This window comes from Halichoerus grypus, chromosome 7, assembly GCF_964656455.1.
Source record: "Halichoerus grypus chromosome 7, mHalGry1.hap1.1, whole genome shotgun sequence".
NCBI classification, from domain to species: Eukaryota; Metazoa; Chordata; class Mammalia; order Carnivora; family Phocidae; genus Halichoerus; species Halichoerus grypus.
In genome coordinates this window covers 70,452,936-70,477,435 of record NC_135718.1, presented here as the reverse complement: position 1 = coordinate 70,477,435, position 24,500 = coordinate 70,452,936, and the positions used below count along the sequence as shown (strand labels likewise).

Sequence of the window (24,500 nt, the reverse complement as noted above, 5' to 3'; positions counted from 1 at the left end):
TGTAACTCTGTATCCGTTAGTACCTTAGTTTCCCTTTATCTTCTTCAAAACATAAAGTACAAATTATCTTTTGTTAATACATAAAATATCACTCACTCCAGACATCCCATGTGATTTTAAATGGAAACACACAGGCATATAAGCAACAGTCATATTTATTTTTTTTAATTTACTAACATAACTAGTACATTCCTATTTAGTTTTCTAATTTTTGAAAACATCATTAGCTTTAAGTTTTAAAAAAGTTTGAAATTTAGAGTAGTAACTTAATTCTCATTTCTCATAGCTTGTTGCTTATATAGAACATTAAAGCATCATTTTAAAGATAGCAGACAGAAGGTAGTAAAATACACCTAAAGGAAAGGCAGAACAGCTCAGAATAACACCAAAAAAAGCATTTAAATTTGGCTATGGAATTGATGTCTGAGTCTCATCTGATTATCTTCTGATCTAAAGAGATATGGGGACTCGGAGCATCACGACTATAATAGAACAAGCCGTCTCTGAAGACCTGGTCTGCAAAGAGCTGGAAACTCTCTAGACTCCAGCTTCAGGTCATCCCAGATATGATAACCTCTCATTTAAAAAGCTCTCCATCAGTGCCTATTGGATCCTAGGCTATCTACTGAAAACTTTCAGAATAAGAATTTAGAAATGACAGAATGTGCCCAATCAGTGGGGCCTCAGGGATCCTCCAGCTGATGTTCTACCAGCTCTAAGTGAAGGTGTTTGAGTCCTGAGGGCGCTGGGTCCAGGGCTCCTTCCCTGAGCAGGTGGAGGACCAGGGCACCAGTGAAAGGCAGCTGCATCTGGAAGCTGCAGACTTGAGTTTGGGGAGTATCACTACTTACTAGCTACGTCTCCACTCACAAAGCCCTTAACAGCCGATCATGAATTAACTGATCTATAAAGTAAAAGTGATGTCTGCTCTGCCATCTCAAAGCACTGTTTTATATTGAAAAAAAGGGGAATATATAATACAGGGCTTTTAAATTATATAATGCTATCACTATTAGCAATTAAGTTGGATCCAGTATTTTCCAAAGGTAATTACCTGTTTAGTTTCTTAAAAATTACCTACATTACAGTGCCTTAGCAGAGACACTTTAATTGTAAGAATAAGTAAATTTAATTCATAGATCAATCAACAAAAATCACCTCAGAGAAAGGGACAAAAAAAAAATCCTGAAGATAACTGAAAACTGTCTAAATTCAAAGCCACTTCCTTGCTATTCTCTTTAGCACATAACAAAACTAAAATAAACAATAACAACATAACTTTGCTTCTTGGGAGTTTCAGTGAACAAATAATTCAAGACAGGTCATTTTTCTAGAGAGCAGAGGGCTTATGTTAAAAACCCATGTGTTAAAAAAAAAAAAACAAACATGGAAAAAACAGAACTATTTTGATGGGGCTATTTACAGAATGTAATGCATTTTCTTTTGTTCTCCGAAACGGGGTAGGATACAGTATAAATAAAGCGGTCTCCTGAGAACTCAGGTAGCCTGATAAGCAAGGGCTGTGGTTGCAGGAACCTGGCTCCCAGGCCTGGGATGTGAGTATAACTGCTTACTAGCTTTATAACCCGAGGAAATGTCTTAATGTCCCAGTGCCTTGGTTACCTACTCTGTGGAAGTGCAGTAATCTCAGGAGATATTGTAAAAATTCAGTGACAGCGTCTGAGTTACTTTGTGCTGTAATAACCAGGAAGGAGGAAGAAGGGCGAGAGATGACCAGTGAACATGCTACTTAATGCACCAGTCCATATCCCAGAATACTAGTCCACTGCACAGAGTTAAGTAACCTCTCTGGAATGAAATTATTCTTCTGTGAACGTTATAAAGGGAGATCCTAGAGGAAAGCGATGTGCAATTCAGAGCGGGGGCCACCCCCTCTTCCACACCCTGACGTCCAAGGGCTCGAGTATGCTTCCCCAGATTCATGCATGCTCCAGGTGTGTCGGACCCTTGGCTCCACAGTTAGGTGGCTCTCGTGGCCGCTAGTTTCTACTCCTTGCCACAGAATCTCATGCTTTGTTTCTTCCGAATACCTACTTTGTTTTCAGCTGTCAACTTTTACCAACTTAGCAACTCTCTCCCCTCTTCCAACTAGCTGCTTTTACTGAAAATCAGACAACTGTACTTGCAAAACAGTTAGAAATAAACAGATGTGGGAACAATCAACGAAACTAAAAGGCAGCCTATGGAAGGGGAGGAGATATTTGCAAATGACGTATCTGATAAAGGGTTAGTGTCTAAAACTGTAAAGAACTTATCAAACTCAACACCCAAAAAACAAATAATCCAATTAAGAATTGGGCAGAGGAGATGAACAGTCATGTTTCCAAAGAAGACATCCAGATGGCCAACAGACACATGAAGAGATGCCCAACATCACTCATCATCAGAGAAATACAAATCAAAATCATGATGAGATATCATCTCACACCTGTCAGAATGGATAAAATTAATAACACAGGAAACAGCAGGTGTTGGCGAGGATGCAGAGAAAGGGGAACCCTCTTGTCCTGCTGGTGGGAACGCAAGCTGGTGCAGCCACTCTGGAAAACAGTATGGAGGTTCCTCAAAAAGTTAAAAATAGAACTACCCTATGATCCAGCAATTGCACTACTAGGTATTTACCCAAAGGATACAAAAATACACATTCAAAGGGGGTATGTGCACCCCAATGTTTATAGCAGCATTATCAACAAAGCCAAACTGTGGAAAGAGCCCAAATGTCCATCAACTGATGAATGGATAAAGAAGATGTGGTATATATACACAACAGAATATTACTCAGCCATCAAAAAATTGAAATCTTGCCATTTGCAATGGGGTGGATGGAGCTAGAGTATATTGCGCTAAGTGAAATAAGTCAGTCAGAGAGACAAGTACCAGATGATTTCAGTCATATGTGGAATTTAGGCAACAGAACAGATGAACATATGGGAAGGGGGAAAAAAAGAGAGAGGGGGAAGCAAACCATAAGAGACCCCCCCATTTTTTTTTTTAAGATTTTGTTTATTTATTTGACAGAAAGAGAGAGAGAGAGAGAGAAAGCACAAGCCAGGGGAGAGGTAGAGGGAGAGGGAGAAGCAGGCTTCCCGCCGATCATGATGATCCAGGACGCCGGGATCATGATCTGAGCAAAAGGCAGACACTTAACTGACTGAGCCACCCAGGCACCATAAGAGTCTCTTAAGAATAGAGAACAAACTGAAGGTTGATGGAGGGACGTGGATGGGGGAGGGGCTAGATGGGGGATGGGCATTAAGGAGGGTGCTTGTGATGAGCACTGGGTGTTATATATAAGTGATGAATCACTAAGTTCTACTCCTGAAACCTAAATAAATAAATAAATAAATAAGTATTTATTGATATACAATCACCATAGAAAAAAGAAACAGATTTTGAGAGAAGATATCTCCAATGAGTGTATTGAAGAAAAGGCCTGTATTCTCTGTCATGCTCAGTTTCTAAAAACTCTGGGACTCATTTAAAGGAAGCATAGCAACCATTTTCTGCAGCCATCTGCAAAAGCAAAAAGCATGGTGCTTACCTCCAGATGTCACTTCCCTTAGAAAACAAGGAAGACTTGATGACTTCTGGCGCCATCCAAGCATAGGTGCCCGCTGCGCTCATCTTGGTAGTCCTGTGCCATTCTCTTGCCAACCCGAAATCTGTAATCTTCAACGTTTTATTGCAGAAGTCATCATGCTCTATCTTCTCAAGCAGCAAAACTAAAAAAATTTTTTAAAAATCAAAGGTGGCTATTTTCATATTCTTATAATTTTCTAGTCACACTGTTTCCTTGGTATTTAAGACAGAGCCTTCACCTCAGTCAGCAGAGTATTTTACCATCTGGCCTTCCTTACATCACCAAATCATCACCTTTACTGGGTCATTGGTGCCTGCAGTTACAAGTTTTTTTGTTTGTTTGGTTGGTTTAAATCCATAGGCACAACATGGCTTAGCACTCTTTATGAATGCTTCTCTTCATGAGAAAGTAAGTGATTTCTAGGGGCAAGAAACACTTACTGAGGTGTCATGGATAGGGTCAGAAGTCTGTGAGAGCTTCCCTGGTAAGAATATATTGTTTTCTTCCTAGAAGTTAGGTCCTGATCTAAATGCAGAGCCTTTTCTACTGAAGCTATTCAAGAGTATCGCAAGCAGATGACATGTCACCATAAATCCTTATTATCAAACAGTATCTTATAGTAAACTTGCAAAATGCTTATAGATTTTTAACTCCTAAAGGTATTTTATGAGATATGATTGCTTTAGTAAAGCTCAAACTATAGCAAGAAGTAGAAACTTTAGAGAAACATCATTCGGATGCCTGTTTTCCTAGCCCCCCAGCCTCCTGACAAAATCCAGAGCTCAAGAGCAACTTCCGGGAGCAGAACTCCCACCAGAGTCAGTGCCTCAGCTCTCACGCAACAGTAGCTAAAATAACCATGCTTCTCCCTGTCTCCCCACCTGCCCCCGCACACTCCGCCCTTCCCAGCGCCTGGGGCTCTTCTCTCCTCTCCTTGGTTGATTCTCCTCTGCCTACAACCATGCAGAAAGTTGCCTGGGTTTTCCATGGGGATCTAATGCAGCCCCCTAACCAGATTCCTCCTTCCCATTTGCTACAAAGTGATGGCTTTAAACCTACTGTTTTTGCTACCTTCTCTCACTCCTTCCTTAAAATCCTGCATTCCAACTCCCAGCTCCACTGTTCCACTTCAACCGAATCCCCGCCGCGTCCACTTCCCCTGCCATGACATCACTTCTGGCCTCATTGCCACACGCAGGCATGACGATCATCCTAACCAAACAGCATAATGCATCTACCAGCAGATCCACTGTCCTAAAATGGCAGGGCTTTCCTTAATTTTTAAACCTTCCACACACAAACTACCAATATACATAACACCATGGATGAATCTTAAAACCATCACGCTCGGTGAAAGAAGCCGGATGTCAAAGGTTACAGATGATGATTCTATGTGTATTCTGGATCAGATCAGGGCTTGCCAGAGGCTCAGGACAAAGCTACACACGAGAACTTTCTGGGGTGATGCAAACTCTCTATCTTGGTGGTGGTGGTGGTGCTGGTGGTTACAGGATTATATATATATATACATATTTGTCAAAACTCATCAAACCGAACACCCTGAGAGGGTGAATTCTACTGTATGTAATGCAGGTAATAAACCTGCATTAAAGACACACCAACTTCCACGGTTCCGCGTAACTCAGAGAGAATGGCTCTCTCCCAAACTGCGGCCACCATAGCCTCTACATCTGCACAAGAACCTACACTTCACCCTACACCATGTGTTTCCTCCACTTCAACTGCTCATCCAGCCCAAAAGCGCCCTCTTGGTGAAACCTTCCAAACACCCCTAAGCAAAGGAAATGATTCCTGCCTCCACACTCACGTGACCCTGTGTTTCTATTGCAGCCCTTACAAAGCATAAGGTACAAGGAGTACTTGTTTTCACCTCTGACTTCTCCACCAGACTGTTAGCTCTGAGACAGTGAGTGTATGAGTGAGGGTGAGGGTGAGAGAGAGAGAGAGAGAGAAAGTTGGTAGGGAGAGGAGGACGATGGGGACAAAATGTTCAATTCACATTCCTGTTCACGTATCTACTCTGTGTCTCATCTTATTCAGAGCACGTGCTGAATGCTCTCAAATGAACACAACATGCACATTCTTATACTTGCCCTTTGCTCATGCCAATCCCATCTAATTGAAATGAACAAGAAACAAATAAGAGAGTCGCTAACAAGTGTGGCGTTTTCCTAGATGTCTTGCACATATCCATTATTTCATTCAATCGTCACAAAAATCCCAAGGGATAGGCCTTCATTATCTGAAGATAATTAGTACTGAAAAAAATAAAGCAACAGAATGAATCCACTTAAACAGTAATCCAAATTTCAGAGTAAAGAGGGCATATGTGGGATTATTATTCAGGTTTTACCTTGAAAAATAAAATGAAAATAAGTCTATTTCATCTTTTGGTTTTTTAAAAAAGGACGTTTGCGTCACTGTTGTAACTATGTGCTAACTCTTAGAAGGATAAAAACAAAACACGTGTGGGAGGTCTTTTAGAATAAATTATCCAAACAAAATTGGAGAATAGCATAAGACATTCTTCTTTTTTTGATTTTTGGAACATGATCATAAAGAGGACCATTTTCCCAAATGTTAGTTATAAGAATAATGAGCATTTACCAAGTATATTCTATCTGTCAAATGCATTTGCGGCTATTTTAATCATAAAGCCCACGCCGCAATACAATAGGTATTTACTGTTTACTATCTGTACTTTATAGATAAGGAAGCTGAGACATAGGTGTTGCGTAAGCTGTCCAAGGTCACATGGCTAAGGAGCAGTGAAGCTCCAGCAGTCTGACCCCAGAGACATATACTCTTAACTACTGTCAACATTGCTTAGAGGATAGCTTTTATCAGTTTTTCAGGAGAGCTTTCTTTATCCTTTGGAAATCTCTCTCCATTCAGGTGCCCATTCTCTTCTTTCTGATTTCCTATCAGTGGAGAATTACTACCTGATCTCAGTGGAGGCAGTATGGTGGAGTGAGGAAGGACGTGCACTCCTGGGCCACACTGCTTGGTTCGGATTCCCTGCTTCTGTTTCTTTGCCTGTCACGGGAATTGTGATAGTAGGTACATCATGGGGCTGTAGTGAGCAAGAGACGAATACATATCAGGTGCTTAGAATAGTGTCTGAAAGAGTATTTTGTGAAGATTACACACACACGCGCACACACACACACACCCTTTATCAATAGGCTTGAAAGTGTTTTTAGTAAGTCTTTCGAAATCACTTTCATGGACTTTGGGGAATCCTCTTTTTCAAGACTTGAAATTTCACTTTGCAATGGATTCGTATTGTGTTTGCATTATATCATCAAATGTTTATAATATTAAAGTCATAAAAGTCAAAGAGTTAATGCAACTGGAGAGAGCCAACACTAGATTTAAACATGAGTGGGGACTTGCATAAGTTGCCAATACTGAATAAATATTGCTGTGTTGTAGCATTTCTTTCCCCACTGACCTTCTAAAGATGAGATTTAGAGAGCAAGAAGCCCCTGTTCTATTTTTTTTAAAAGATTTTATTTATTTATTTGACAGAGAGACAGCGAGAGAGGGAATACCTTAAGCTGATGTGGAAGGAAGGAACGTTCAAAAAATTAGTCTCTTCAGCAATCTACAAAATGAAATATCTGGTTGTTTTGCCCCCTTCTCACAACCAGTAGCTTTATCAGTTTTGCAGAAGATGGGAAATCATCTGCAGGTGGGATCTGAAATCTGACTCTGAAGCAGGGGGAGTGGGAGAGGGAGAAGCAGGCTTCCTGCTGAGCAGGGAGCCCGATGCGGGGCTCCATCCCAGGAGCCCAGGATCATGACCTGAGCTGAAGGCAGACGCCTAACGACTGAGCCACCCAGGCGCCCCCCACCCATTCTATTTTTATATCCATTACGTAGATGATGGATCAGCTTTAAGGTGGTTTATATGCCTGCTCACGGTTACACAGTTGATAAGTAGCAAGGCCAAAATTCTACCATTTTTCCTGCTTGTAATCTCAACGCTATACTATAAAGTGAAGGATGGAGGGGGGTGGTGGGGGGGGAGACTCACTTCTGTTTGGAATAGCCTCTTATTCTTTCTGTCCATCTATACTGTACCTATTCTCAAGGCCCAGATGCCTTAGGAAAACCTTCCAGAGCATCGTACAAAATAGGGACTATTTCATCTTCCCAATCATCCATTACCCACATATTATGTTGTTTTGTCCATTATCTTTTTACATAAGACTAATTGCCCTATATTATATATGAATATATATAAATATATATTACTCCTAGGAACTGAATTTTACAGATTTCCCCTGTGCCCCCCAATATCACCTAACAAAATATCCTCTACATTGACTGCTCAATGAAATAGTTGATATTAGTGATAATTATCACCAGTTCTAATACTAAGAATATTGCCTACCACTTACTGATCCTCTTCTATGTATAGTCGTTTCACACATTTAATATCTCTTTTCACCTTCACACCATTCTGTGAAGTGGGAATTGTAATCTCCAGTTCAGTCTAGAAATGTTATCCAAAAGCATGTGGCTACAATTCAGAGTCAGATTTCAGATCCCACCTGCAGATGATTTCCCATCTTCTGCAAAACTGATAAAGCTACTGGTTGTGAGAAGGGGGCAAAACAACCAGATATTTCATTTTGTAGATTGCTGAAGAGACTAATTTTTTGAACGTTCCTTCCTTCCACATCAGCTTAAGGTATATTTCTCAGTCCTTACTCCTCATGAATATCAAGAAAAACAAATATCTAGTCCCTTAAAATCCTAAATACTTAAACCACAGAAACAAACAAAAAAAATCAAATTAATCAGCTACTTCATCAACAATATTACATTTCTCCACTCACACTACTACTAATTTCACTTTTAAACAACGGTTATTTTTACCACCAAAAAGAACCCCAAATTAATGCTCAAAATGGCTTGTAGTTCTATCAAACTTTGTTTTCCAAGACATTTTCCCACGTGTCCTTCACCCTTACAAACATCCACATAGGAAGGCATGAGGAAGCACTGATTAAAACAGGCATAAAAATGACTGTCCCTCCCCCAGACCCCAGGAAGACCTGGCAGCCCTTGAGAAGCAAAGGCCAAGAATGCCCCGAAAATAAGTGAAAACAGAAATAAAAGTGAGAACTAACAACAAAATACTTAAAATTGATCGCTTTCTAAATAAATGTCAGGGCACAATGTGCTATGAGCAGCATTTGTACTGATGGTTTCAGAGCGTCACCCCTACCCCCCCGCAGTCCAAATTTCCACAGGAGCTAAGTGCCTCCACACTTTGCACAGAAAACAAGTTAAAATAACACCGTGAATGCCAAACGTTTAGAGGTCCATGAAAGGCCCATTGTTTTGGATTCTATTTCAGAGGTGTTCCACAGAATTCCTGAAATTCCTTATCTTTTGGGCAAAGTGACCGAAACCAAAAATAGCCAGTGTCCCGACAGGTAGCTTCGGGCACCTGGCCAGGTTTCAGCCTGAGGACTCCAGGTTGGCGCCAACTTCCGCTTCCTGCCCTTCTCCAGGAAGAGCCCAAGCACACCAGCCTGCCACCAGAAATTATAATGTACAGACCGGGCAAATAAAACTTTTTTGGCCACAGAAATGGTAAATTCTTGTGGGTAACCTAGCGACGGGTGTTTGAGCCCCCTTTTGTGAGACTTCAGTGAAGATTTTTGACCCTTGTTAGCCCTGTTCTTGAACAATCAGCCTTTACAACCTTTACTTACTCTACTTACTCAACCATGAGGCACGTGGTTTTTCCGGCTCCTTTGAAGTTCCACATTGCTATTTTCAGAATTATAGCATATAATGTATATTTTTTTAAAAGCAATTACACTGTATCCATTCTATTTTCTCAACATTTATGGGATTGCTGTGTCCAAATTCCATTTGAGTCAAATGGGGTTAGTTTCAATTAATCTTTAACTAGGAATATATTATCAGGAAAAAAAAGTCATAAGAAAGAAAACAGGTCTGAGAAAAGCAAAATGTGAAAGACTATAGTATTAATGAACACACTTTCCTCAGCCTAAGGAAAGTTACTCTGAGAATTTCAAGTCTGAAAATAACCACCTATAAGGAATAAGTGCTAAGTTTACCAAACAGCACCACATCTCGCGTATTTCTCTCCATCTATCCTTCACTGGCACCATGTTGCCTCCCCCAACACACACTCCACTCGCCCACTCACCAGTCTGTGGAGGCAAAGGCAAACCTTCCCCGTGGCCTTCAAGCCCCTTCTGGACCTCATTCGAAATGACCTCTCCAGATCCCGTGTCCTCTACGATGAACCCTGCATCCTAACAATTCTGTGTACCACTGGCCACCTCTGAAAAACACAGCACTGCATCTGGGCACCCGCCATATAGAACACTCTCCCGTCCCATCCTCCATGAAAACCACACGGGGCGGGCACCCCACTTCCTGCATGAGCATCAGGGGACCGGCACTGCCTTCCCACCATGGTGTTAACTGGGAGACCACTTCAAGTCCATCAGCCTTTGGAATCTCTAATGCCCCTTCTCTAAAAAAAAAAAAAAAACAACTTCCTCACTCTCCTCCTGCTCCAGTATTACAGGAGTCAATAAATACCTTCTCCCGTTGGGCGCCTTCCTGCATGACCTCAGCTAGAAGTTCCCATTTCTAATGCCCTGAAGTTCTATCATCATGTTTACCCTACCTGTTCTTCTCATCTCTCTGATTAAATTAGAAGCAACTGGAGGATAAAATTTGCACCTAATTAACTTTATGTATTGATTTACTGATGCTACACGGCAACCATTCATATTTGTTAAATGAATGGGTACATAAATACTATAAGGGGGAAAAATGAGTACAAAGAAGATGAGTTATGAGCTTTCTCACATGAAGTCAGCTGCTACTACAGAAAACCAACTCACCTCTGCACTCCCGAAACAGTATTAGGAGACGAAGACTATTTTAAAGAGAATTACAACAGAATACTTATTTTGAATTCCTGTCCATCTGCAGCATTTGACCCAGTTGATCATTCTTCCCTGAAACACGTTCTTCACTGACCTCCAGAGCATCCATGGCTCTCTGGGGCTCCCTTTCTTTTCTAACTGCTCCTTTTTCTGATTCCTCCTATCTCCCTGATCTCTAATTACTGCAGACCGCCAAGACTAGGGCCTTGGATCTCTGGTCTTTCTATCTACTCACTCCCCAGATAATCTCAGCCCACCTCCGGGCTTTAAATACCAGCCGGATGCAGATGACTCCCAAACTCACCTCTGCCCTGGTTTCCCTTCGATCTCTTGTCAACGCTGCAGCCAGCACAATCCTGCTAGAAAGCAAATCAGATCCCAGTCCCCAGTTCGAAACTCTCCAGGGTCATGGTAAAGTCAAAGGTCTTGCAAGACCTACCAGACCCTGCCTGACCTGACCCCCAACCTCCTCACATCCTATTGCTCTCCTTCAGTTCTCTCCAGTCACACTGGTCTCCTGCTTTGGGGATTTTGCAGTTTCTGTTGCCCCTACCACAGTGGTCTTCCCCAGATGACGCATTCCCTCATTTCTTCAGGTTTTCCTGATCAGCCACCCTTTCTGGAAGGCCTTCCTTACCCATCCAACCTAAAATTTCAACTGCTCACCTCAACAGATTCACCCTCTTCGATCTTACTTTTTTAGTTTTTCTACTAAAGCACTTACCCACTCTCCAACATGCTACATCTTTTATTATTTCTTGTTTGAACGTCTGTGTTGCTTACTGGCATGTAACTTCCGGGAGCGGAGTAATGTGTTTCTGCTTTGCTCACTACTGAACACCAAAAGCCTCAAAGGGTTCCTGGTGCATAGTGCACAAGATGGACTTCTCTAAAGAAAATAGAGATGTGGTCGGTTAAAATAGAGCTTCATCTTGCTCTTGCGCCACAAAGAAAAGTCACTGTACAAACCTTTTCATGGATGCATACAATGCTCAGCTTTAATGAGAAAACTTCTTACACTTCATTGTGTGTGCAAATCTAGTTCAATATTTGTGTCCCCTTAGTATTTTCACAAGGTAGATGCAAAGCAAACTGAGGAAGTCTTCCACAATATTCTACACTAAGGTATTAGTAAACAGAAAGCCATATATCTGATATTATTTGATTCAACATTTGCAGAAAACCTGAAACTAAATGGACTCCTTCAAATCGCCTTAAGCCAGTAATAACTCAAACATTCCTATATGCAATCAAGATACTTCCCCACATGGCATGTGATTTGGTCTTTTTCCAATAGCTTAGAAAAGCAACTAGTAATGAAACCTGGTAGTGAAACAGTTACAATAGCAACATAGTACTTCATGCCTCCTCCTTGACCCTCAACTTATCAACCCAAGTTACAAGCAGACCTGCCAAAGCACACAGATGGCAACACTCCTGCAGAGAACAAAGCTCCAGACTGTTTCCTCATACTGCTGGCTGGCCCCAATCAAGCAAATTAGCCAAATCAAAAAGACCCTCACCCCTGTGCAAGATGAACAAACATGTGATTACAGGGCACTATATATTGCAGAATGACTAATGATAACGTTCTTAAGGTTATAAAGAGTTGTAGAAAACTTTTAAGTATCAATGAGTTCACACACACACAAATTAGGAGATATTTAAAGCACTCAAAGTGTTTCTAAACAATATATAAAAATGAGCATAGTCACCAACTTCCACTTAGATTGTGTCTTACAGTTTTTAAATACTTTGACATATACCAGGTGTTGGCAAACTACATCCCATGGGCCAAATCCAGCCCAGTGCCTATTGTGTAAATAAAGTTTTATTGGAACACACCACAGTCATTTGCTCACATACTGCCTGTAGATGCCTTTGGCTACAACAGCAGAGCTGACCAGTTGCAACACAGACCTTATGGTCCACAAAACCAAAAATATTTATTATCTGGATCTTTATAGGAAAAGTGTGCCAACCCCAGAGTACCTATCTCACTTTATCCTCACATCACCCTATTCAGGAAGTCAGGCCTGTGAATCCATAGCTGGTGAGTCGTGGAGTCAGAGGGCAAACCTCAGACGCCACAATGACACTATTTGTCACCCAATGTTAAAGGAACAAATGCTTAGAGAGATTCCTTTCCCCAGAGACACAAGCCCAGAAAAAGCTACCCATACTCTCACCTGGTGCCTTCCATGACCAACTGTGCAATTTCATCAGACACTTAACTGGATTTGAGATACAGTCTGGGTTCATGGAAGGATTTATAGATCAACCCAGATAACCCTAAGAAGGAACCCACAAATCTGGTCCTTCGAATAGCAGTTTCCAAACTTGGCTCTGCATTTAAGTCATCCAGAAGCTTTATAAAAAATACATATTGCTGCATCAAAAGCTCAGATGGATTAATGGATGGATAGGGTGAGATTTGTGTTAAAACAAGTCAGTAAAACATGAATGGTAGAATCTGGGTGGTGAGTATGTCAGTGCTCACTTCAAGTTCCTTCAATTCTATATTTCAAGATTTTCTAAATAAAATGGTAGGAAAAAAAAATTCATTGCTTGTTCCCAACCAAGGTCAACCAAATCAGAACATCCAAAAGTGAGACAGGGAATTTTACTTTTTAAAAGCTCACGAGGAGCTTCTGATGCTACATTAGGCGTAGGAACAACTCCTCTAGAGTGCCATTCTATACCAATAGAACTGATCATCTAGCCTCGGGGGTCTCAAAGTAGGGACCCTTGGGCATCCCTAAGGTAACAACAGATTAAATTCAGAAGCAGATATGAACATCCACTTGTCTTCTATTAAGTCTGCCTTCAAAGTGAGCTTCAAAAGGGTAAAGCAATGCCACTCCCCTTTCTAAATTTCTTTTGGAAAATAAGATTTTTTTCCCCATTAAAAATGCTATGTTAACATGTAATGGGTCTGTTGTTTTTATATTATTAAACATTTTTAAATGTATCATTTTAAGTTTCTAAGTTGGTAAATATCAATAGCTATAACCCACATAAACAAGAGCTCTTTGGGGTCCTGATAACAAATATTTGAGAACTGTTCATCCAGGCAGTAGATGGAGAAGATAAATGCTCAAGTTCCAGGATTAGAGGCTCTGATTCAATTCTCTGACAAGCCAAGTGAGCTTGATAAAGGCAATTAAACCCTGGCTTCAGCTTCTCCATCTGTAAAATGGGAATAAAGTACCTACCTCAAAAAGGAGCTGTGAAGAATAAGTGTGGATCGAGGTTGGGCAGTACCCGGTGCCTCGGGAGCATTAGATACGAGTGAGCCCTTGTGCCTGATATGACTATTCCTTAGTTAAAGCACCTGAGATGAAGCAGTATTTGAAAAAGATGAATTTTTTAAAAATAACTAAATTCACACACATTGGAAGTCACTTGTACAAATTTGTTTCAAGCCCCAAAATAAAACCAGCACAGCTCTGCCAGCCTGTCTAGGAACCCTTCCTCTGCCCCCCAACACTCCTTTATGGAGGTGTATCACCTTTTCGGAGGTCCTGAGGGCTGGGGAAGGTTTGGGGACAGTCACTCTGATATTTGGACTGAAAATCATCAGCCTGGCATGGTAAATCTGGTCACTGTTTTCTAACTCTGGTGAATCAGAGAGAGAAAATGCCCTTTACTAACTGACCAAATGAATATTGATTATAAAAACTAGGTCCCGGTCATAAACGATAAATAACTTACGTCAAACCAATGTCTAAGTATTGTAATTTTTACTGCCCTACTGATAACCTACGATAGTAGAGTCATAAAGCAAATTATCCCAAGCTTGTATTTTTTTTTTTTTTTTCTGTATAGATGTTAATCTTTCAGCAGAGCAGACCACTTTCCTCCTCAAAACCTCCAGTGATTGTCTCTTGTTAGTCTATCCGTGTTAGGATGGTGTTCAAGTCACCCACTCACTGCTGGCCACATGCTAAACGCCTGTTTCCTTCCCAGAAAACCCCTTGTCTATCTTTCATTCTAGCTGCACCCAACTACTCTTGATTCCCTAAAAAAAAAGCCCTATGTTTTTATGCCAGTTTTTCCACGAATGCCTTTGATGGGGTAAAGAAACATCAAACAGATTTTCCCTCTGGGACTCTGTCCATCTCCAAGACAAGACTTCAGTAGACAGTTTCAGAAATCAAGAAATTCAGGCTCAATGAGGTTATACAACTTGCCCAAGGTCACACAGCTTGTAAATGACGATAGCAATAATCGAACCCAGGTCTGACGGACTTTGAAGGCGATGCTCCTGCCAGTAACTGCACCGTTCTGGAGAAGTTCAACACTTGCATGCTTGCGCGAGAAGAGAAAGCAGGGCTCACAGACACCTTCTGAAATGGATGGAGTGGTCTTCCCCTCTCCTCGTTCCTTCACCGTGCTTTGATACACTTGATGATGACTACAAACACGTTCAGATGTGTAGAGTGAAGAGTGAGTTTGCATAATCCAGAACCAAATAACTGACTCCCCCCTTTACAACTGGAAAAAAATGAGTGGTGGCCTGTTATTTTTAATATGCAAGTATGAAAATGGTAGGGGATGATGTGGGGACCGTTTGTCATTGCTCTTCTTCTAAAAATAAATCCTTTAGCTTTTTTTGTGTCAGAAGCAGATTAGCCTTTGCCACCATTGGGGTATCTGTACTGATCTCCCTGTGCCCCCTGGAGTGGGAAGAGGCCATGGCATGAAGCTACACGTCTGGAATAAAAGAACAGACGAGAGGAGAAAGAAGATGCGTGTCTTTTAACTGATAATAGCGCAATTAATAGCTCCTCCAAATCACTCCAATGAGCAATTTAAGCACCTTAGTTGGAGGTTAACATTTCCTATAATTTTCTCAAATAGTTCCTTTATTTACACTGTATTAATGAGAAAAAATTTTCCAAAAATTAGATTCCTTTGTAGTTTTATTAAGAGCTCTAAACTGCATTTGATACTAAATGTAACTATGCCTATTTATTGATTGTAAATACCATTGTAGATAATAATACATATAATAATTATTCCCCAGAAGGTTACAAAAATGTCAAGCTAAAAAGATGCTTACTCATTGAAATAAAAAATATAAAAGTAAGTAGCTACCAGAATTTGTGGCTCAGTTTCTCCTGGAATGTTTATTTTTGCTAAAACCACCACCACCACCACAACACAGTATGCAATATTAAAAAAAAAATTATGCCACACAATCTTTTTTCAATACTGAATTATGCCAGAATAAACAAAACATGGACTAAATTCTAATAATTCAAACCATCCTCAGTAATTCACATATCGTACTAGTTTATCTTCACTCCTTCTTGGTAACCTCCCTGAAAACCACTCCCCGTTCCTACCAGCCTGGGTGAAACCACCGAGTTCTTTGAAGGGAGCAACATCGACAGCCTTCACGTTGGCCAATTTTTTATACTTTATTTTTTTTTTTTTTTAAGATTTTATTTATTTATTTGAGAGAGAGAGAGCATGAGAGGGGGGAGGGTCAGGGAGAAGCAGACTCCCTGCCGAGCAGGAAGCCCGATGCGGGACTCGATCCTGTGACTCCAGGATCATGACCTGAGCCGAAGGCAGTCGCTTAACCAACTGAGCCACCCAGGCGCCCCCACGTTGGCCAATTTTAAGTCCACCCTCCAGAGCAGTCAGAGGAATCTTGTAAACATGGAATCAGATCCTACCACTCCTCTGCAGAGAACGCTCCCAGGCTCTGGACAGATGGCACTCAGAGTGGGACCCATGTGGGTCATGACCACAAGCCCCACCATGCCTACCTCTACTCCTCCCTCTGCCTCAGCCTCCCAGCCTTCCCTCTGCTCCCCGGGAAGTGAGGCTCATTCTCCCTCACCCTCTCTTTGCCAGGATCTTTGCTTGACTCATTCTTCTTCCTCACCCACATCTCTGTGTCACTCCTCAGAGCACCTTCTGTCCACCACCCCAGTCTGTTAGGCACCCTCACCCTTGGCCCCATCACCATCTACCCCCCATGCTTACTAGTATTTGCCATTGCATGGCTACCATCTATCTTTCCCGCTAGACTACGCCCAGTGCCAACAGGGATATTGTCATGTGGTTCGCCACTGTGTCCCTGGGTCCAGAAGTGACTGGGGGTGAGGGAAGGGCTCAAGATATATTGAATAAATGCGTGGTGATTTTTCTCTCTTCTCTGCATGCACAGAAAACTGGTCATGCTCACAGGAACCCAAAGTTGCTTCATACTCCTCTCTAGTCGTTGCAAATGGATAGACTTGGCAAAGTACTTTCTACACACTTTACATCCAGGGAGTGCCAGAGCCTGGCATATTTTAACAACATAAAGGATGCTTAAAACTTGCTAATTTGGTTCAACTTTCAATCTTTTGCTGTTAGAAAAGGAACAAAGTTGTTTGTACCATCACAACACAGCTATTATTTTAACATAAACATTGTCTCCCACATACAATAAAACTTAAAAGTAGACCAATGAGAAAAGAGGAAAGAAAACATGTCAAGAACCATATCTTCCTATGCCAAACTTAAACATTTGTTTTAAACGGTAATTTCAACTAACTTGGTTCCAGGTAGTTTTACACTGGCTCTTTGTGGACTCCAGAATGAAGATAAAATTCAATATTGATTTTTAAAATCAATTGTTTACATTATCATTAACTCACTACCACCATTAGCAAATAACCAATAAATTCAAACAAAACACACTGTAATAGGGTTTCTGCTGTTCTCGAAAGTCTAAACAAGAAGTCATGGTTTCATGTACCACAAAAGAAGTTCCAAAGTGTCTGCATTTATTCACTGAATAAATAACACCAGAGAGCGAGGATAAGGCAATGTGCAAGGCACTGTGATTTGCATATTTTAGGCCCTATGCAAAATGTTCCTGTTATAGTCATTTAAAAACTATAGTAATGGTCATATTGTAACAAATATTTGGCTAGGCTAGTGACCAAGCCAATTATGTCTTTTTTAAAGTGCAAAAATTTAAAGCAAAGGTGACCTTGCCTGACAATTATGGAAATTAAAATGCTCCAGGAAGTTTGGCAATTTCTTCTGAGCATGGAAAGGCTTTCAAAAAACTAAGTTGCACCATATAAGCACCTCCAAATGACATATCTACCATCTCTGTTCTGCTGTTCAAGTTTCCTGCTGTCAATAAAAACTATTTAACCATGTTATTATTCCAGGGTCATGTTATTTCTTTTTCCTCTTTAATAGTATTAGTTATTTGAAAGTTCTTAATTCATATAAAAAGGTTTATGATTGGAACATGGGTTAATCTACCCTTCTATGCATTTACCAACATTAGCAAACATGCTAATGGACAGACTGTATGGACCTCACGCATTATCACAACCCAACAAAACCAAGTAAGCGTAATGAAAAAAATAATCGTTACAGGCCCTTTTGTTTTTTTGGTCTAAGGATCAATCTAACCCAGATCGTTTGCCTGTGTTGGTAATTTGATGTCCTGCAACAGAATCAGTCTGTAGAAGCCAGGTTCCATGTGTATCACAGAACTGCCACAAATGCAAGCAATGATGCTCTTTTTTGTTGTCCTTAAAATAACCTGGTTTTGCAGAAAATAACCAGCAGAGAAGGGCTTGCAGGACATCACTGCGGAGAGAGCCTATAGGAGCAGGACAGGGCACACAGGCCTTGTTCTGTGGCAGCAAGTTAAACACATCTTTCACTGAAAGCACATTTTAGGAAATAAGCACCAACTGGGAGTGAAGTTTGTAGGGTTTGAAGCATTAACAAAAATAAGTACATTGAGGGGTGCCTGGGTGGCTCAGTCATTAAGCGTCTGCCTTCAGCTCAGGTCATGATCCCGGGATCCTGGGATCGAGCCCCGCATCAGGCTCTCTGCTAGGCGGGAAGCCTGCTTCTCCCTTTCCCACTCCCCCTGCTTGTGTTCCCTCTCTCGCTCTCTCTCTCTCTGTCAAATAAATAAATAAAATCTTTAAAAAAAAAAAATAAGTACATTGAAAACTGTGCTATGTCTTTACCGTAACACAGTCCAAAAGTAAGTAATTCTGGAGTCCTTTATGTGGCCTCTGTTCCAACTCTAAGAACACATGCTACCATGCCACTCTTTTATGCCATAGCTTGTTTGAATCTGCTTCTGACACTTGAGCAGTTGTCCTCTAAATTATAAGGTTATAATTTATATTGGGGGTTAGCAGGGGGCACAAAATAAAATCCAAAGCAAGTATCCAATGCCTACATGTAGTTACCAACACTTAAATATTCTGACTCCCTTAATGAAAATGCCACCCTCGTCATTTTCAAGTAGCTTTCAGTGCTGAAGAATTTTGAATAGGAAAAAGAATCTACACAAACACAAAACAAATACATCATTTCTTCTTGTCACTCTTCTTCCTTCAGACTTGGGGAAGGACACTGTTTCCGTTTGGGTTAGCGCCTGTCCTAGCAGGTTTTACCAGATTGAAAGACATGCAGCTGTGGTAGGCCAATGCCAGTTCCGGCTGCATTTTTAATCTTTCATGCGATTTCATCCCATCCTAAGAACACGAAGTGATCTTCAACGTTAAAAAACCAACTTTATTTTTTTTAAAGATTTTATTTTTTTTTTAATTTATTTGAGACAGAGAGTGAGAGAGAGAGAGAGAGAGAGGAAGCACGAGAGGGGTAAGGGTCAGAAGGAGAAGCAGACTCGCCACTGAGCAGGGAGCCCGATGCGGTACTCAATCCCGGGACTCCCGGATCATGACCTGAGCCGAAGGCAGACGCTTAACCGACTGAGCCACCCAGGCGCCCTGAAGAACCAACTTTAAACGGCCATCCCATTAGCTCTTTTATAAGGTGAAATTTAATAGGATTCGGGTTTAGCTCATTTGTCAGTTCTCTATTGACAGCTAGAAAATCCACCCTGACTTATCAACAAAGTAAACGATACAGGCCAGGTCTTCAAGATTTCAAGTACTTGTGCAAAGGACCACGAGCTCGCTCTAAGCCTACATGTGCATGTTGGCACAAACTGGTGTTTCTTGTCTGGAGACGATCCATCAACACCCAAGCCACCAAATCAATGATAAAAGCATACTTCGTGTGCAGAGATGTCTGAATGAAAAGTCTTTGAAAATGTCAAAGGACATGAAGCCAAGAGCGACCTCAATTCAGCACTTGTAAAGCTGAAGGAAAGGAGGGGTTTGATGAAGCCGAGGAGGGCCACGGGTTCCTCATAATCCGAGGAAGGCTCAGGTTTGCAGTTCCACAAAATGACCCACTTATTGTACCTAAAGGCCAAAGATTGCACCGTGAGCTTTCCAGAAGATTGTTTAGTCAGCAAGCAAGTCTGATCTGCATTTTTTTTTTAAAGGCACCCAAAAAAGCAACAAAGCAAAGTCAAGGTAAGTGTGTCACCTGCCCCAAGGCAAGTAACCAAGGTTTAGCTGAAGCTCCCGGCCCTGGAAGGCCAGCACAGAGGGTGCTGCGGGCGCTGGGAGGCTGACCCCCGTCTCCTTCCACCTGGCTCAAGGCCGGGAGGGGCCGGCCCAGGGCTGGCACCGAGGTGGGCTTCGCGGGGCCAGGCTGCGTCCCCCCACCCCCACCACCCCACCACCTCCGGCCCACTTACTGTTGCTGGACTTGAGGTCCCGGTGCAGGATGGACACGACCGCCTCCTCGTGCAGGTAGAGCATGCCCCGCGCGATCTGCACGGCCCAGTTGACCAGCACGTGCGGGGGGATGCGGCGCGCGCGGCGCGGCCCGGGCGCGCGCGGGTCCGGGGCGGCGTTGGCTGCGGCCAGAGCGCGGTTGAGCGCTCCGCCGCGGGCGAACTCCAGCACCAGGCAGAGGTGCGGCTGCTGCAGGCACACGCCGCGCAGCTCGATGATGTTGGGGTGCCGCAGCATGGCGAAGAGCCTCGCCTCCCGCCGCACGCTCTCGGCCGCCGTCGCCGCGTCCTGCTCCGGGTCCCGGCGCGCCGCCTTCACCGCCACCTCCCGGCCCTGCCAGGTGGCGCGGTACACCTGCCCGAAGCCGCCGGCGCCGATGAGCTCCTTGAGCTCCAGCCGCTCGAAGTCGACGTGCACGGGCGAGCCGGGGCGCGGCGGCGGCGGCGGCGGCGGCGGCCCGGGGCTGGCGGCCGGGCGGCACGGCGCCACGTAGTTGGCGGGGAAGATGCCGAGGCGCCGCTGCACCTGGCCGGCCCACCAGCCCTCGTCGCCCGACACGGCGGCGTCCTGGGACAGCACCTCCACCAGCTGGCCGCGCCGCAGGCTCAGCTCGTCCTCGCCGCGCGCCTCGTAGTCGTACAGCGCGGCCCACAGCCCCGCTCCTGCCGAGGCCGAGGCGGAGGCCGAGCCGCCGGAGGAGGCGGACGACGACGACGCGGAGCCGGCGGGGGCCCCCCGGGCCGGGGATACCGGCCTGTCAGCCGCGCCCTCGGCGCCCGGCAAGGCCATGGGGGGGCGGCCGGGAGGGCGACGGCGGAGCTGGGCGACGGGCTCAGCCTCCGGGGCAGCTCGGGGCGTGCATGGTCCGGCAAGGAGGGGGAGTCGGGGACGCTGGGGTTCACGGGCCCACTACCCGGAGGCCCCGGCCTCAGCCCCCGTTCCGCCTCGTCCGCTTCTGCTGCTGCAGCGGTCCCCACAGCCGCGGGCGCTGTCGCACCATGGTGGCGCGCTGGGCCTGCGGCGGGCCTGCGGCTGGCTGGGCCTAGCCACCGCCTGGGTCCGCCCCTCCGGGCCCGCCCCGCCCCGCCAGGACCCTCCCACCGCGCCGGCCCGCCCCGCCCCTCCAGGACCCGCCCACCGCGCCGGCCAGCCCCGCCCCCTCGGGGCCCGCCCAGACCCCCGGGCCCGGGGCCGCCCCGCTGCTGACGCTCCCGGGCTAGGGTGCGCCGCGCCCCTTCGGCCCGGGAGGCGGAGCCGGGCTGCACGAGGTTTTCGAGAAAAATTAAACTAAGCCAAGGGAAGGGCTTTGGGGAGTCCACGATTCTCTAAAAACCAGTGCCGCGGCTGAAGAGGACCCGGTGCGCTGGGGCGTGACGCGAGGGAGTAGGTTGCAGTTCTGGGAGAGTCACTGTGCATCCCAGAACTGGGGGCGGAACGCATCGGAGCGCGTTTCCAGACCGGTTTACCGGACTGCGAGCGGTCGAAATCCACCGAGCAGCCCAGAACTGACTAGATTACACATCACCGCGCCGTGAGCTGCAGGTTGTATAGACCCCGAAGCTCGTTCTTCGTGACACATCATCCCGCGTTTGCCTTTACTGGTTCCTCGAGTGGGAAAGGACTGCCTGTCCCCTGTGAACCCATAGGTTCAGGTTTAGGAAGCGTTGGCCACGACTGGGTGCTAGAGTCCTGGGCCGTACATATTCCCAGAAACGGGGAATAGAGCAAGAGAGTCCGTGCACAGAAACTCCAGGGGTCCTTGGTGTGCTGACTGTTCATTTACCGGTGTTAACCCGCAGCGCGCGGGACCAATTGTGTACAGAAACATTCTGGGAAGCCGGGCCTCCACCCTTCGCCGTTCCCTCTGTGCAGGGAACGGTAGCCTCCTAACACAGATGGAAGTGAAGCTTTTATGTCTGGGGGCAGGTATCATTTCAAGTCTAGCGATAAGGAGGAACTTTGGGATTTTTCTTGTATGCACATGTTTTCTTCTCTGTCATTTTTTCCATTATTATTTTTTTGAAATCATCTTTGAGGGGTAGATAGCCCACCTCCCCTCCCTGCGCTGTTGAAAGGACAGCAGTGCCCAGCCCAGACTCACGGAGACTCCCTCCTCCGCCCCATGATCCCCGTTCTACCCCCATTTACAGTTTCTGCTCTGATCGTGACAGGCCTATACAGACGTGGATCTTCTGTCTGTATTGATGGAGATGTGGGAAGGACCCCTCCAGGTGTCAATACTTCTCATTTAACTAATGTTTATTGAGCACGTACCTGTGTAAGGCCCTATGCTAAGGATTGGAGGTTATGAAGCCCCTTCTCTAGAGAATGGTAAGAGAAAAGAGAAACTTCCACAACAGAAGAATAAACCAGTTTTCCTGGGCTCAAGGTAAAGAAGCACTTCATTTTGCCTGGGGTCGCTGGGGAATGCCTTGTGGTGTGTCATTTGAGCAGAGTATGACTAGGATTAATAAAAAGAGAAAGAAGGTCATCCCAAGCAGTGTGAGCAAAGACAAGAGAGAACAAATAAATATCAGGCTCAGGGTACTGCTAGAGCCCGAGAGATCACTATGGCAAGCGATGGGACTAGAAAGAAGAAAGCCCAATTACAAAAATTCTAAAGAAAAGAGAATGTCCTGTAGTAGGCCAGAGTCTCCTGACGTGTGGGTCCTTCACCACCAGCGAATGGAGTGGTATTTGGGTTTTATGAAGATAGGCCCTATAATAACACAATGAGAAAGTCACTGCCTTTCCAGTTTACTTTCAGTCCTTCAAATTATACTGTTACTGGCTGTGTGACCCTGAACATGTTGCTTTACTTCTCTGTGGCTATTTCCTTACTGTAAAATGGGAATAATAAGAAATAGTAACTACCTCATAGGGGGTGATAGGGAAGACTAAAAGAGGTAATGGATGTAAAGGGGTGGATGGTGCTTAGCACATAGTAAGTTCTCTATATATATTAGCTCTTATTATTGATATCCCTTTTCAATAATGAGAATGAGCCAGTCTGTGGTCAGACCTTTTGGCAAACACAGTTTCTAATCATTTAGTTTTTCTGGTACTTACACTTATGGTTGGCTTCTGTGTACGACTAGCCTTATGGGTTTTCCATTTGCAGCAATGAAATTAAGATTCTTACGCAAACATATTAAGTAAAAAAAAAAAAATGGGTCAACTTAAAACATAATTAAAATAGTACAGTCGGCACATGGATATGGCAAATATCAAGAAGGTCGTACTGTAATGAATGAGGTGGGGAATAACATGGCTGGGGGTGGTGGGGAGCCTTGATGCTTTAGGACAGAGTGGTGATAGGATTAAATTGAAACTGTCTAGAGATGAAATTAGCAAACATGGAAGCAATAGGTTTGACTAGGGCAAGGTGAGAAGCAAGAGAACCAGGAGGGAGACTACTGAGACAGTAAAAGGGAGAATTGAGGGGGCCTGGAAGTTATGGCGCTGGTATTGGGAAAGAAATAGACAAGTGCCAGGTGCAATATTCAGAGAAGAATCGAAAGGACTTCATCACTAATTACAGGCCTACAGCCCCTCATCCCAAACTCAGGGGTCCAGGTATGTTCCAGAATTTAGAATTTGGGGGATATTTAATAATATAGTACATATTTTAATATTAACTCTTCCGATTGGGGATGGGACAGCACCCCATGAACAAACACATTGATATTTATGCCCCCAAATATTAAAATAATCTCACCAAGTGAGGTAAATAAAGACCACAAAGAGCCTCATGTCATTTTAAGTTAAGTTTTGTTGCCAAATGAGTTCTGATGCCACCTTACCAAATCAGTTTTGGTTTTCGGAGCTTTTTGGTTTTAGAATTGTGGATAAGGGCTTGTGGGAAGTGTTCACGGGAACCCTACCCAGGTTTCTCACTTAAGCAAGTAGGTGGGAGGAAATGATGTCAAATGACCTAGAAAATGGTTTTAGGGTTATTTTTTGACGTGTTGAATTTGGGATGACTTGGGGGCACCTAGTCATACAGTGGGAATATCAGAGAATCAGGGACTCAGGAGACCGGGGTTGGAGGGAATTGAGTTTTGGAAGTAATTTTCTAAGGCAATGTTTCACACTGTAGAGAAATATTCTAGGCCACGCAGAGAGCAGGAGGACCCCGTGTGTGCCCTTTATTTGGAAGGCCTGTGTGAGCAATGTGACAGTTCTGTTCACCCTAGCAGTCTCCTTGTGCCCTTCAGGGACCCTGCTACCTGCCAGGAACCCCCTCTCCAGTTCCAGATGGATGAGTCTGTGAAGCCTTTTATTTTTTTA

At 44.0% G+C, this 24,500-nt stretch overlaps 1 protein-coding gene across 2 annotated transcripts in view; it reads right to left on the bottom strand.

The window, feature by feature from the left end:
* MAP3K21 (mitogen-activated protein kinase kinase kinase 21) overlaps positions 1 to 21,251 on the bottom strand; it is a 55,842-nt gene extending 34,591 nt beyond the window's left edge. For both annotated transcript variants that reach the window (XM_036102951.2, XM_036102953.2), the window contains exons 1-2: positions 20,171 to 21,251; positions 3,563 to 3,743 (exon numbers count right to left, since the gene is read on the bottom strand). In XM_036102951.2, the coding sequence (XP_035958844.1) occupies positions 3,563 to 3,743; positions 20,171 to 20,999 (1,010 nt within the window). In that variant the 5' untranslated portion in view covers positions 21,000 to 21,251. The remainder of the gene's footprint in view (positions 1 to 3,562; positions 3,744 to 20,170) is intronic.
* Between the last annotated feature and the right edge of the window lie 3,249 nt (positions 21,252 to 24,500).